We start from the raw sequence: 15,472 nt of genomic DNA, 5'->3' as shown, positions 1-15,472 counted from the left end.
CCGGTATGTCCCATTTCATACCCGCAGTAAGTTTCATACTGTTAGTGAGATTGCCAATGCACTGCCTGAGAATTGTAAGATGAGGCGTCCATGAAAGTTTATTATCAAAGGAGAAACCTAAGTATGTTATTTCTGAGACTGTTTTTAATGAATGTCCCTGTTCTTTAATGAATTTCTCAGGTTCTCCTGAGGGCATGATAATGTCCTATTATCATGGCTTGTGTTTTTTTCTGCACGTATTTCAAGTTTATGCTCCTTGGCCCATTGAGAAAAGATATCTAGACAATGCTGCGATCTTTGTTGGATGTCGCTGCAGCCCGCTACAATAATGAGGAAATCATCAGCATATGCCAGAATCTTGACTTAATTAAGGTTGCTAAAATGCTGGAATGCAATGTTTGCTACTAAGTTCCACAGGGTGGAACCTAAGCAAGAACTCTGAGGACAGCCAAGAGTAATTTTTTGGTGATGATGCCATTATTCATTGTAAGCTGGACTTCTCTGTTGTCCAGTTAACTTCTAATGAGATCTATTATCACACCAGGACAGGAAAGAGAGGACAAGCTGCTGATAATGTCTGGCCACCAGATGGTGGTTGCTCCCTTGGATATCAATGGAAATAATGACTGCATGTCTACGTTCTTATTGTTTGACAGCATTGTCGTTAGATTATCCAATGCATTTTCAGTTGACATTCCAGATTGAAAACCATACTGGTTAGGATGCAAAGCATGAGTTGTTGAGCCTCGTAAGGATGGTACGTTCTAGCACTTTTCCAAGTTCCTTTTTTTTAATAAACAGATGGGTCGGTATGATCTTAGTATAGCCGGATCCATCCCTTTTTTGCAGAAGAAGGCTACTTCTGCCACTTTCGTTCCTTGTGGAAAATGATGTTGCCTCCAACATGCATTGAAGAGGGAGTGTAGTAGGGAAGGAAAGTGCTAGTAGATGATTTTGATAATCATATTATCTAACCCATCTGGGCCAGGGGCTTTCTTAGGAGGTAGGTATTTTATTATGTGGTTAAGCTCATATGTTGTGGGAAGTGGCTCTTTTCTTTGCTTTGTTGAAGAGCTGCCTTGCATGCCTTTGTGCTGCCGAACTATGTTTTTTGTTATCTGTGTGAAATATGCAGTCCATAATTCGTCTCGCCACGTCTGAACCTGACTTAGCAGAAGGTAGGAGTGAGGCTGTCAGCATTGTTGGTCGAAATGCTTTGTCACAGGCTATTTTCTGCACTACACCATACATTTTCGTTGCTGTGGTAATGTAGTGCATCCAAGAAGAGAGTTTTGCAGCCAAAATGTTGCGCTTGTATTGTGCCCTGGCCTTGCGAAATTCTAGCATGTGTTGGCTTCTAAGTGGCTGTTCTGTTGTTGCTTGTGCTCTTCTGCACAAAGCCCGGATTTTGCTACGTTCTGCCATTTAGTGTAGTATGCATCCGCATTCTTGCTTGGGAGGTGGCCAAGTGAATGCTGCTTTTATCCTCTGTGCAGCATATATCCATGATGCCTTGTGTTACCTGTGGGATGTTAATGCATATGCACTTGGTCATGTTAAATCACCCTGTATACCATCCTTGACAGGCCAACATTATGTTGACAACATCCTGTGGCCTCTTGTAGGTCTGTCCATGATGAGAAGACACTTGACCTTCCCTGTTAGGAAGAGAAGTTCATTTCCCTGCAGGGAAAGATGCACAAAATCCAACAAAGGTTGCAAATAAGTAAATCCAAATTCTATTATTATAGAACATGAGCCATTAGCCCCAGTTTGTCTAAAATAAGATGCTGGATTGTCTGACTCCACGTTTCAGTGGTGGCAAAGTCTCTACTCCTGGTGGAGAGACTATCCTGTACTGATGAGCCTACTGGCGGTTATTCTGCAACATGATAATGCTCATCTGCACACAGCATATGGCATTATGGACTTTTCCATAATATAAAAACTCCATGTCATCATCCTGATCACCCAAACTCTTCCTTGTTGAACACATTTAGGACATTGTTTGCCCTGGTTCCAGCCATTGCAAAACATGTCTGATTGACTGCACAGTTAACCAAATCTGATGAGACATCATTCAGGATAGCATTAGATATTTGTGTGCATCCAGCATTTAGATATTTGTGTGCGTTGCATTTCAACATGCATCTACACCTGAGGCAGCCCTGCATCATATCAATCTATTGCAGTTCTGGACTATAACTGCTGGAATAAATGAGGTTACTGATTCTCCAATTTTTCCAACATCTTCTTTGTATTCCCTATCCTTGATCAGTTTCATTATGATTTGCATTTTTTCTAGGTGTGTGATTTTTGCTACATAGTATCTATCATATATAAATATATGTATAATGAAATATTCATTACCCTTCCAATTTTTTCCTGGTAATAAATCCACAGATTACAAATAATACTTCATGCATTATACTTATATCAAGCCTTTTAGGCATGCCATTCAATTAATTAACAAGACTAGGGGCCAAATTAATGGGCTTGTATTACAGTTTAATTTGAACTTGGCACAGAAGTTGGTAATCAAAATACAAGTATAATGCAGCATTAAATAATTTTATTTGTGAATAAAATAAGTTTAAACATTTTGTGAGTTAAAAATTAGAAAAATTATTTTAGATACATGTTCCCCCCCTTTTTTTTTTAATTATTCCAAGAGGGAATTGAAAATTTTGTGAGTTAAAAATAAGAAAAATTACATTAGATTTATATATGTTCTTTTTCTAATCTAAGAGTGAACTGAAATCATTTATAAAATTAGTAACACAACAACATTGAGCTTGGCCTAGATTTGATAAGTCACGATCTCGATTGATTTCAAAGGCAAACAGTTATAGGTCCTGTTTGCCTTCGAATTCAATTGAGATGTTGACTTAAATCTACACAAGGTTGTTGTGTTACTAATTTTATGTTTCATTTGGTATGTTTCTTTTCTGCCTATATATAATTATTTTTAATTTTCCTATCAAAGGATTCTGCAAATGTTCATGACCTAATAGATGAAATGGAAGATAGTTTGAAAAATGTACGAAACTTAAATGATGAACTCAGGTTTTTTAAAATGCATTTAGAAAAGGTAAGACGAATAAAATATATACATTTTTCTTTGGAATAAATTAAATATATCTTTATTGATATTTATATATTTTTTCATATCCTGTACATTTTTTAAATACAGATTGGGTATAAAAGTAGGTATAATAGCTATTTTAGCTAGAGGAGACAGCTTCCTATAAATTAGACATTTCCCATAGATCTTTGGGGTATCTGATGCAACGCTTAAAGGTTTGAAAATATATCAGCCAAGATATTACTTAATGGATATTATTAGAAAATTATCTAGATTGTCGATTACAATTCTAGGAGGTAATGTTGAGACTTGATGACATGATTAATTTCACACAAGAAGCATGCCAAGAAATTATTAAAAACCACTGTGAGTGTGAAAACTAGACTGCAAGAATGTATCTTCCAAACTTTATATATTTCATTCAAATTAGATTAATCATTTTTAAGCTATAATACTTTAAAACTGGATAAAGACTTTAAAGACACCATATATCAATGAATATGTAATTAATATAGTGTGATGTTTTTATTGAACTGAAAAAGTCTTGAGCATTTAAAAAAAAAGGTATCCTTGCAATTCATCTGATAACTACAACCTAAAAATGTAAAATTATTATAACATAGCCTTTTATTTAATTTTTGCTTGATACATTTGATTTTGCAGTTTGGCATATTTATTTAGTTTACTATCATTTCATTTTACTATAGGACAAGGTTTTACCAAATTTTGCTTTAAATCTCGGAATTCAGTACACTTCTTACCTGTATGCCTATTCTACAATCACTGGCTCTCATGTACTATAGCGTGAACAAATTGACTTAAAAAAAATGTATTGTATACTGCTTCCAGCTGTATGGAGAAAACTATTATCTGGTACTCGGCTGATACATAGTTCGGTTTGTTTGACTTTATTGAAAGGAGACAGGCCTTTAGGCAGCTTTAGACCAATCACAGTACAGACAAGTGATGTAATTTATGGCGTGCAGTGGCTAAAGTTCTAGAAATATTTACTTCAGTGCATGGCAGCCAAAATTTTAGGAATATTTTTCTTCCATTGTTTTACTGTGGACAGGTCAGTGGCACAGCTAGAGCTTTTGCAGTTTCTGTAATGCATAAACATCTATAGTTCTTAGACGCAAAATAAACAATTATTTTTCTAAAATACTTTCTAAGTAATTTTTATTTACCAAATTCTTCTCACAACCAGCAGCAAAAGAAGAAAAAAAAAAAAAAAAAAAGCATTGTGGAAAAAGTTTGCAATATTTGGAATTTGGAGATTATATTTTAGAATAAACTGAAAAAATTTAAAAGGACCGCCCTTCCATGTAACATGAGAAACTGCTCTGTTATCAGTAGGCTGACTGACTGACAGACAAAATTCATGTGCTGTGGACTACTGATATGATCCACAAGCAAAAAGCTGTAAGGCATAAAAGTATCTGAAATTATGACAGTTACGTATTACATATGAAACAGTATATAAAATTAGCAATTATGATATTATGATATATTAATTTGGCATTGCTTCATGTATTTATAAGCATACGAGATCTAAAAAATTCAATGAGTTTGAGCTGAAATACATGAGATTGTTTCATTACACATAACTTACTTCAAGGAAATTTTTTGTGTGACATACTGTTCATGTGATCTTATATATTAATAGTTCCAAGGAATATTTGCTTCCCTCTATGCATAGAATAAGTAGCTTTCCTAGCCAGCTGGAATCTTGAAGATCCATTAATTTGCACATATGATTGTCAAATCATATTACAAAGTATGGGATAACCAGCACTTTTGTAAAACGGGATAAATGTGAATAATAATAGTAAGGTAGTATCATTTTGGCTAAAATTCTTAGCACCTAACAATAAGTTTAAATTATGCATAAAAATATTTGGTAGGCAGATAACATTTCAATTAAATGACTGAGTTCGAAATTTACTGATATTTCTATAATTCATTACTATTAATAAGACTCATTTATTAAAAATACTTTGCTTCTTTGTGTACCACTGGTTGAGAACCACTGCTTTAGACTGCCAAAATTTATTGTCATAATATGTGCTGATCTGAGACAGTATTTGAAACCACATTCAGAAAATAGAAATGTTCTGAAAGAAAGGCAGGCCAAATGATCATAACTGTTTTTTAAAACTCTCATCTCTCTCACAGTTAAAAATTTTAATCATTTAATAATTTACTAGTAATAAATAACGAATTAGTTTGAAAGATACAGTAACCATTCATTTTCATGGTTATCCTTGAAAATATATGGTCCCTGTGTTTTTCAAAGACATGCATTATTTTAACCCCTCTTCCCCAAAAAAAATATGAAGAGCTTTTTTTTAATTTAAACTTGTGACATCAATATTTTATTTAAAACAAAATATATTAACTATACGTAATCAGTTTTAAATCATAATAAGGATACAAATAAAAATAATTTGTAAAAGTATCATAATAGTTACAAAAGTTTTATATTTTATGGTTTTATTATCCTCTTAATACCATATACAGTCAAAAGTCTTTAATCTGGACTCGTTGGGATTTCGGCGATTCCGGATTATCGGTTTTTCCGGATTATAGATCATCAGTTTAAATCTGGTAAGATGGCATGGAAAAATCATAAAATTAAAAATATGAAACTGTAATTTATGAAATAAAGAGCAATTATGATCTAAAGGTATCAAAATTTACAAAAAAAAAAAAAGCTTAATATTTATTTGTTTACTGTATTAAACATTTCTTTGAACGCGCACATGTGTAAAGCATACATTACGCATAGACGAAATTAGAAAATTGCAACCAGAAAACTATTTGATGTGTATTCGTGATATTTATTATGACGAGGAATTTGATTTAAATCATATCAAAGACTGAGTACATCGAGATGAAATACTACATTTAGTACGGAATTATAAGCTGAATAACATAAAAACATCTGCCCTGAAGATAAGGATAGTGCTGAAAGATCAAATTCCAGTTCATTGTGCGCCGCGACGTCCCCCCCCCCACAGAGCAGTGTGAAATTGATAAACAGTTTTCAGAATGGTTTAGAGAAACAAAGGATATGCCTCCACTTTTTGTTTGATGGACATCGAAACATGCTTTCGCTTTGTAGATCCTTTGGCAGCTCCAGAATCGGAAATTCTTTTTGACATAATCGAAAGTTCAAGCTTACTTTTATAAAATTGCTCTAACAGTCTGCCAAAAATAATAAGTCGGATCCAATTAGAAGATTAAGGAACAACACAGTCTGTAATATTAACTGAAATAGATAATTAGATAATTTTAGCTTAGCTTATACTGTCCGTTATACATTAAACGCGCATGCGTAAACGCATATGCACATGTGTAAACGTATTATGCGCATGCGTAGACACATTGTGTGTTTATGCATGCACAGAAAGTTTGTAGTTTTGAGGTCCGGATTATAGATCATTCCGGATTATGGACGTCCTAATTTAAAGACTTTTGACTGTATATGTATTTTACAATAGTGTGAATCTCGCTTAATAATGAAAGATATTACTTATTGGATTCACAATATTGTTCATAAGGTATTCGACTGTTATATTTAAAGATTAATTTTGTGTACATAAAGTAGTTAGATTCTTCTCGGATGTCTCTATATTATTAACTGATGAAAAAATATGTGGAGGAAAAATGCTTTACAGATAATTGGAAAATAGAAAAAATATATATATTTCATTTAAGAAAAAGTACAAAAAGCCTGCCTTTCTTTCAGAACATTTCTATTTTCTGAATGAGGTTTCAGATACTGTCTCAGTTCAGCACATATTATGACAATAAATTTTGGCAGTCTAAAGTAGTGGTTCTCAACCAGTGGTACACAAAGAAGCAAAGTATATTTAACTATTAAATTCGAAAATTAAAACAGCAACATCATGATTGAGTTTTTTCTCTAACACTCGTAAATTTATGCGATCTGAGCTTTGTTCAAGCGTGGTGCTGTGGTGGTACTAAAGGTTTCCAATTTTTGTTTAGATGGTATGCATTAGTCAAAAGATTGAGAACCACTGGTCTAAAGTATACAATAAAGAAATTTTTTGGAATAGCAAATGCATCATCATGTTTTTGATAAATTCGACACCAATTTAGAGATCTGCAAGCATATTCTTCATTTAAATATGAAAAACATACAGAGTCATAATCAACTTCCTACCACAAACTACACAAACATGATTTGTGATGTGGCAACCATTTTCCCTGCATTTTCTAAAAAGTCTGTACTTCTAGAATATGCAATGCTGGATAAAACTAGTTTTTACAAGTAGCGAGATCCACGGCCAACAAACTGGAGACGACTCTTGGGGTGAAGAATAGGCATCCTCGACTGTATAAATATAATTGAATATAAAAAGTTTTTCTCCTATCAGTAAACCAAAATATATGATTGTATTCGTCAATATATTGCAGTAGTTCCGACCTGGGTTCGATTTCAGGCAAACAATGCATGGGCATTTTCATGGTGTCCCCATGTGTAACATGTATATGAGTCAGTTTCCCTTAGAAAGTCTTACATAAAGGAAGTCTTCCATTAGGCAGATAGATCTTGCATGCTTTGCTAGAATTAAACCAACCCAATAATACTATTGGATGTATATATATATGCTGCTGGCCACTGTAAATGCAACACCCTGAAGGAAGCATGCAAATAACATGAAATTTACAACATGCATTACCGGAGGTGAGATATGCAAATGATTAGAATTTCAGCGCAGACGCACATCACGCGCGCCACTTCAAAGCGCTGTTTAAGGCTTGGAGTTTTCGACGATTTTAAGTTTGGCAATTGTGTTTTTCTTGTGGTTAAAAAAAAAAAAAAAAAAAAAAAAAAAAAACTATCAATTATGCCTCGTAGTAAACAGCGATCATCGTGTGATCAAGTATCTGAGTTTGACAGAGGAAGGATAGTGGCCTACCGAGAGCGTGGATTATCTTTCAGGGAAATCGGTAGTCATGTTAGACGAAACCAAACAACTGTAATGCGAATACGTGACCGTTGTAAGCAGGAGGGTAAGACAGACCGATGTGTTCGATCGCATCCACCTCATTGCACCACTTCACATGATGACAGGAATATTGTGCACATGGCAGTGACGGATCGCACAGTCACATTACGAACCATAGCACAGCACATTCAGTCTGTAACGCATCATCCAGTGTCTGCGCGTACAATTCGACGCCGTTTACAGCAAAGTGGTCTATCCGCAAGACATCTATTGTTTCATCTAACCTTGATGCAGAACCACAGACGTCTTCGCCACCAATGGTGCTATGAAAGAAGGATGTGGACGGCAGAATGGAATGAAATTGTCTTTACTGACGAGTCACGCTTCTGTCTGCAACACCACGATGGTCGGATTCGAGTCTGGAGACACCATGGAGAGAGGATGCTGAACAGCTGTGTTATGCAATGCCACACTGCTCCTGCACCGGGTATTATGGTATGGGGCGGTATTGGATATCATTCTTGCACTCCTCTAATACGCATTGCCGGTACTTTAAACAGCCAGCGCTACATCTCCGAGGTGTTGGGGCAAGTTTTCCTTCCTTACCTTCAGGGCTTGCCCTTAGCCATATTTCAACAGGATAATGCGCGGACCACACGTTCCATGCATTGTCCAAGGGTTCTTTGTCAGTCAGCAGATTGAATTGCTTCTCTGGTCGGCTCGCTTTCTGGATCTTTCGGCGATAGAAAACATGTCCATGGTTGCTGAACGATTGTCCGAGATTACATCCCAAGCTGCCACACCAGATCAACTTTGGCAACGTGTAGAAGTTGCTTGGTCTGCTGTACCCCAAGAACATATCCAAAGTCTCTTTGAATCAATGCCGAGGTGTGTGGCAGCAGTGATCTTCAACAATGGCGGCTACTCTGGCTACTGATTCTGGAAGGAACCATACTTCACAGAAGTTTATAAATTTAATCAGTTGATACTTGGTCATCATGTTATCTACTAAACAAATTTTATTGTGATATCTCTTGTCTTTCTTGGTGTTGCAATTTGGGTGGCTAGCAGTGTATATATATATATAATGTTGTATAATTTTAAATTCACTTAGTGCGAAATCGAATTATTTTACTACTTGCGCAATTGCTGCAAAGTAAGTTAATAATAATTTATTTACTAAAGAAATATTGATTATATTATCTCCTAAGATTAATTTTAGTAGAATTATCTTAAAAGTCTTTTAATTTAATTAATTGCTTTTCATTTATTTCTTTTTACAATTAAAATTTTGTTATTCATGATTTAATTGAAGTCCCCGCTAAGCATTTTTAACAATATACATTCAAGTTACTTTAAAACAATTTTCAGAATTGAACTTACTAACTATGGATCACTCTTTTAAGATAATTCTATTAAAATTAATCTTAGGAGATAATATAATCAATATTTCTTTAGTAAATAAATTATATATAGAGATATATAATGCACAGTTAAAATACATTTAAAATGCATTAAATGTGTTTTAATGTAAAAAATTGTCTTTATAATTGATCCACATGCAAGTCAGCGTTGCCAAAAAAAAAAAGTACTTTAAAATTATATGCTATGATTAGAATGTGGATGTAAATCCTATCGGATTTAAATATAATTAACATTGATTTTCAAATTCTCAGTTAATAGAAATTATGTAAATAAGGCCAGTTCAACAGTTCAAAAAATAGTTTAACATTTACAGAGGTGATTTATGAATATGAATTAATATTCCTAATTACTATGCTATACATTTTTACACATAATTAAACTTTGATCATAAATTTTTCTTGCATCTCTACCATGTATTCTAAAACATGAGGTTTCTGTGTTTAAAAGTTCTTATTGTGTACTTCTATCATTTCATATGAATTATTACTGAATTTTTCTAGAGTTCTAGTATATAAAACATTAACTGATCTGCACTGGTTCTTCAAAACTTTCAAAATAGCATTTCAGTGCTTTGTGACAGTTGCTCAATTAATGATGAGTAATACATGTTCACTGAATGATCTGCATTGCTGCAGATTAAATTAAAGTTATAGCATTATTAGTTAGTTCTTGGAAGAATCAATGTCTATAAAAAATGAACGTTAAAAAATTAATCAAAAAAGATCAATTACAATACTTTATATACACAATAATGGAGAAAACTTTACATTCAGCATAAATTATAACTTATGCATTTCAAGGCACAAAGAACAAATACATACTGAATTGACTTTCAAACTAAACTCTCAAAACTAAAGAAAACGAAATACTTGTATACACTGGTGTATAAAATTAAAGGATAACTATGGAAACTCATTATTTATTCTCATATTTTGACCCACTAAAAATATTTTGTGATTTGTTTATTTTTAGTTTAGGTTAAAAGTAAGTAAGTTAAGCTAAAAGTGTTTAATTCAATATACTAGAATTATTTGAAATAAATGTCAGTCTGAAAATTTAATATTTAACTGTCAATTTGTTTGTATTCCAAAGTATAACTAACTTTAAATTTTAGACAGAATATAAATTAGAATTTTTTTCCTTTGCATTATTATTATCATCATATTTATGTTTAGATAAATATTTAATATAATTAAAAATTTACGTAAAAAATATTTATTTCATTAAAACATTAAAAATATAACTAAGATGACCTGCCAACTGCTTTCAAATCATGCTTTTTTGGCCCACATGCAATTTCAGGTTAAGACCACTGTCTTATGTAACAACATGCAGTCTGTATTGATTCAGAAATAGCAATTGGATTGGTAGACACAGAGCTGATTAATCACAGTCAAACATTTTGAGACTTTTGTCATCTTAGGTATATGAAGGGAGAGGTCATTAGGAATGTTATTCATTCAAATGGTCCTGATTGTCCAAGGGCTACTACTACATCTGAAGACTTTTGTCTATTTGGTAAGCAATTGTGAGGTAACCCTTATTTCATCCTATTGTAGCTACTGTCACAAAGATGAATATGATTATTGCTTGCTTTATCTGTGAGAAAATGGCCTTTATGCAAGGCTATCAAAACTTTTTTACCTTCATTCCCCAGCAGGAAGCATTTAAGGTCGTATCACTACTGGAGTCCAAATGATTGAATCACAATTCTTTTCATTTTTCAGTTTAAATTCTGATTCTTAACCCATCTGAAGCAAACACAAAACATCAGAATGTCTGTGGTGACCCAGTTTTCATGGCAGTTGTTTGATTTTATAAAAAGGAATCGTAATAAAGAGTTGCATTACTTTGCATATTACAACGGAGCTTCTAAGATTAATTTTAGTAGAATTATCTGTAACCAGCCAAAGCCAGACAAACAGCCATGTTTCCCAAATAAGATTTTTTAAGGTCTGCATCATAGCAGTGCACCCACTCACTCACTCTTCCCAGTGGATGAATATTTTTAAATGTTAAATTAGAGTAATAAATTTTCTACAGTTTAAGTCTACTAAATGTGTTTACCATTCATTTCTTCTTCAGAGGGAACTCAGATCTATTTTTTAAAACAGTGGGTGGTTGTAATTTACACAGGACATAACAGGCATGTACATATTTGTTTACCTACAAATCTTTCCTTTGCAATGTAAGTAACATAGTATGTCTTTCTTAAACTTGATGCAAAAACAGAATGTTCCTTTATGTAATCAGGCAACCAAAGGCCGAGTGGTACACTAAACACTGGTTCTGGTATTTTGACCTGGGTTCAGTTCCAGGTGAATGTGCTGGCTGCATGAGTGTTTTCATGGTTCCCTTTATGTATAACACAGCTAGGAGCCAATTTCCCTTGGAAAATGCTCCATGAAGGTATCCCTCTCTTTAGGTAGATAGCCCTAGCATGCTTTGCCATAATCAAGTAAGTTAAACCAAACCTTTACATAATCACATGCAATGTTCTCTATGTGCTGTGTACACTGATATTTATAAAACATTACAGGTGTTTTTAATTCCTGCTTACATAATTCATTGCAGGGAAGCATATATATATAAAAGTAATGATAAGTAAAGGGACAGTGATCACAAATAATGTAATTTTTTACAGCTATCCTTTGATTTTGCATACCATTGTAAAATAAGTAAATGATTTAAAATGGAAAGTGCAATTTAATTTGAAATATATTAATAAAGTATAGAACACATTTTATCATTTATTAATTTTTAAGTCAAAACAGTTCTGTTGCATTGTAAAGGTAAAAACAGTATTCTCAGTATCACAGGTCTTAAAAGTATATTTATGAAATATTTATATTCATGCTGTAATATTTCTAGTTGGATTTTTAATGGTTTTGACTGTTATTGATTAATAGTTTAAACATGTCACTGAATATAAAAAATACTCCATATAGGTACAAGATAAAGTGCAATACATCCCAGCTGATTTAATAGTTGAAACTGTGCCTCTGAAAACCAAAGGAAGAAAAATGCATACAGCTATAGCAATTGTAACATCAGCGATAATTGTTGGCATTTTGTGGAAACATCCAGTAATCCTGAACAGCATTCAGTCTTCTATACAAATAAGATTACCTCAGATACCTTTCCTCAGATAATACATTGTACATATATGTAGTTTTTAATAATTTTAGACATATCATTCATCTAGTAACTACATTGCCTTATCAACTCCATTTTGTACAAATAAAAAAGTCTTTCCATCTACTTGTATATATCATTACTATATATATATATATATATATATATACACACACACACATACACATTCATAAATATGTTCCTGAAAAGATATCTGAAATTAGCAGAAATCATTTAATGTCTATTTATATTGCACAACTAAATAATATTTAAGATATGACTAGCTTTCAACTTTTTTAAAATGAGATTTGATATTAAGCCAGTATTAAGTTAATGAAAGAGATTTACATTAGCTAATAAAAAAAGTATGAATAAAAAATGTTTGAGTTTAAATAAGCACTTAAGGCAATATTTTTAGGCTTCTGGAACTATCAGATTTTCCTTTTTATGTATCTCAGAACACTGAACTTTCATTGTTTGATGTTCTAAGTTCAGAATTTTATTCTTGTCATCTCCTGAGCCTGTTTGGACCATCTGAAAATACAGGACATGTAAAATTAAAAGAATGAAATTTCATACACTAAAAACAAATATTTCAAAATTATGAAATCGCAAAACTGCTAATATTTCATATCTATCTTTTCATGTTTAAATAATAAATTTTCAACGCACTTAAAAAACCTGTAAGAAGTTTATGTCAAAATGAAGCATAATTGATAAAATTCAACTTTTGCTTGAAATTAATAAGATATGCTTTTAGCGTCAAATTAATATCAAGTTTGAAATATCATTAAAAATGAAAACATAATCCTATTTTAATTTTCTTTCATTTTAGATTTTAAAACCCTTAAAAATGATACTGTTAAATCACGTTTAATGATATAAAAATATATAATCTCTATAATTAGAGAGCATAAGTTTTCCTTTTAGTACATGTTTTACATTTATGGCTACTTTATGGCATCATATATTGCAATTTTGACTTGACTATTGACAGGAAATTTTAAAAAGTAAAGATTGTACCACTATACTGGTTTTTATTGTCATCAGACAGCAGTATGGAGATACAATTTTTAGTATTATCAATTAAACTATCAATTGATAGTTTATTTTATATATAGTATGTATATCAGATGTCCATAATTTAGTAACATTCATTTGTTTGTTATTAGTATTATTTACAAATGCCTAATCAAAAATGGAATGTGTTTCTAACACATTCCCAGTAAATACGAAGGCAATCTCAAAAAAAAGGTCTCCTATTTTTTTGGGGACGTACGGAAAGTTTTAATACGGTTGTTGGCAACACTATTGTGAGTGGTGGCTTCTCCACTACCACATAAGCACGCAGGCGCTTCACTCGGATGCTCAGTCTTGGCTTGGCAGCCATTCGAAATGGAGCTCCCGATAAACGTTGCTGCGAAGTGCACGCAGTTATTCGATTTTTGAACGCAAAATGTTTTAAACCGGTTGAAATTCACCGCCTTTTAATGGAAGTGTATGGACAGTCGTGCATGGATGTCAAAAACGTTCGCAAGTGGTGTAGAGAGTTTACAGCAGGTCGTACTGAAATTCATGACGAAGAAAGGAGCAGGAGGCCGTCAATTGCCGAAGAGACAATCGCGAAAGTTAAGAAACTCATGCGTAAAGATTGGAGGATCGCTCTGGATGCTCTGTGCATTTTGGTTCCTGAGGTTTCCAGAAGCACCATCCACAGGATTTTAACGGAAAAGTTGCAATATTGGAAGGTGTGTGCAAGATGGGTGCCGCGTATGCTGACAGAAGACCACAAACGGCAACGGGTTGATTCTTCCCGCAAATTTCTTCACCGCTATGGAGACGAAAAGGAGAACTTCTTGGACTCAATTGACGCTTCCTGAAGGGCATGGCGGCAAGCTGGTATGACATGGGCATTGTAAAACTGCCACAGCATCTACAAAAATGCATCGACCGAAATGGCGATTATGTTGAAAAATACAGCATGCTTCAATCTTTAAAGTGATGTAACAATTATAGAAAATAAACGGTTCTTTGTATATCTAAAAAAATAGGAGACCTTTTTTTTGGGGGGGGGGAAACGCCCTCGTAGCAGATCAAACTTAATGTTTTTACTTATATTTCAAATCTGCTCACAGACTTCATGTTGAATTATTCACTAAAGATGTAATTTTTAAATGACCAAAGAAAACACTATTTCAGATATTTATTATAAAGTTTTTTAGATTAATTATTTGCTAAAGGTATACTTTCAATTCAAATCTGAATTAAAATCACTCTGTTGCAATTCTCTTGCATATCAATAGTTTTTTAGGGAGGCTTTGTTGTTGTTGTTCATGTGTTTTGTAGTACTTTTTACTAATTATAATTTATTGAAACCATAAAACTTTTGATGTGAAAAACCTAAGGTGAATAAAAATTAAGTTTAATTAACAATATAATGGTTGAAAATTGGGCATTTTACAGAAATAAACAAAATGTCGCACCAGTTTAACATGTGTGCAGAAAATATATTTTTTTCTATTACTTAAATAACTGTAATTTTTTATATAATTTTCAAATAATTAGCTTGTTTTATGCAGAAACTATAGACTGATGTTCAGAACTTTGGAATTAAAATAAAATGCCATGGGAATGTGTTAAAATTTGATGAAGTATCTAATACTGCATTTTCTGTTTTCTTTAATTAAATGTGAGAATAATGTGCTTTATATAGAAGAAATGAAATCAGAATTTCGGTAATATTTACAATAATTTAGAAATAGAATGAAGTCTCAATCATGTTTTGAGCAAGCAATCAGTTTAAAGTCCTTATAAAATGCAACTTGAGCCGACTATCCATTCTTCTTCA

At 32.9% G+C, this 15,472-nt stretch overlaps 2 protein-coding genes across 3 annotated transcripts in view; one reads left to right on the top strand and one right to left on the bottom strand.

The window, feature by feature from the left end:
* LOC146999486 (ankyrin repeat, SAM and basic leucine zipper domain-containing protein 1-like) overlaps positions 1-12,750 on the top strand; it is a 109,438-nt gene extending 96,688 nt beyond the window's left edge. The window contains exons 11-12 of the mRNA XM_085826084.1: positions 2,987-3,091; positions 12,438-12,750. Coding sequence (XP_085682210.1) covers positions 2,987-3,091; positions 12,438-12,641 — 309 coding nt within the window. The 3' untranslated portion in view covers positions 12,642-12,750. The remainder of the gene's footprint in view (positions 1-2,986; positions 3,092-12,437) is intronic.
* Positions 10,213-15,472, bottom strand: part of LOC118201047 (uncharacterized) — a 29,631-nt gene continuing 24,371 nt past the window's right edge. For both annotated transcript variants that reach the window (XM_035373069.2, XM_035373067.2), the window contains one exon: positions 10,213-13,158. In XM_035373069.2, the coding sequence (XP_035228960.1) occupies positions 13,039-13,158 (120 nt within the window). In that variant the 3' untranslated portion in view covers positions 10,213-13,038. The remainder of the gene's footprint in view (positions 13,159-15,472) is intronic.

The sequence above is a fragment of the Stegodyphus dumicola genome, chromosome 1 (assembly GCF_044657685.1).
Source record: "Stegodyphus dumicola isolate Sdum_Otavi_A_Nest chromosome 1, ASM4465768v1".
NCBI classification, from domain to species: Eukaryota; Metazoa; Arthropoda; class Arachnida; order Araneae; family Eresidae; genus Stegodyphus; species Stegodyphus dumicola.
This window is presented reverse-complemented; position numbering and strand designations above follow the sequence as displayed.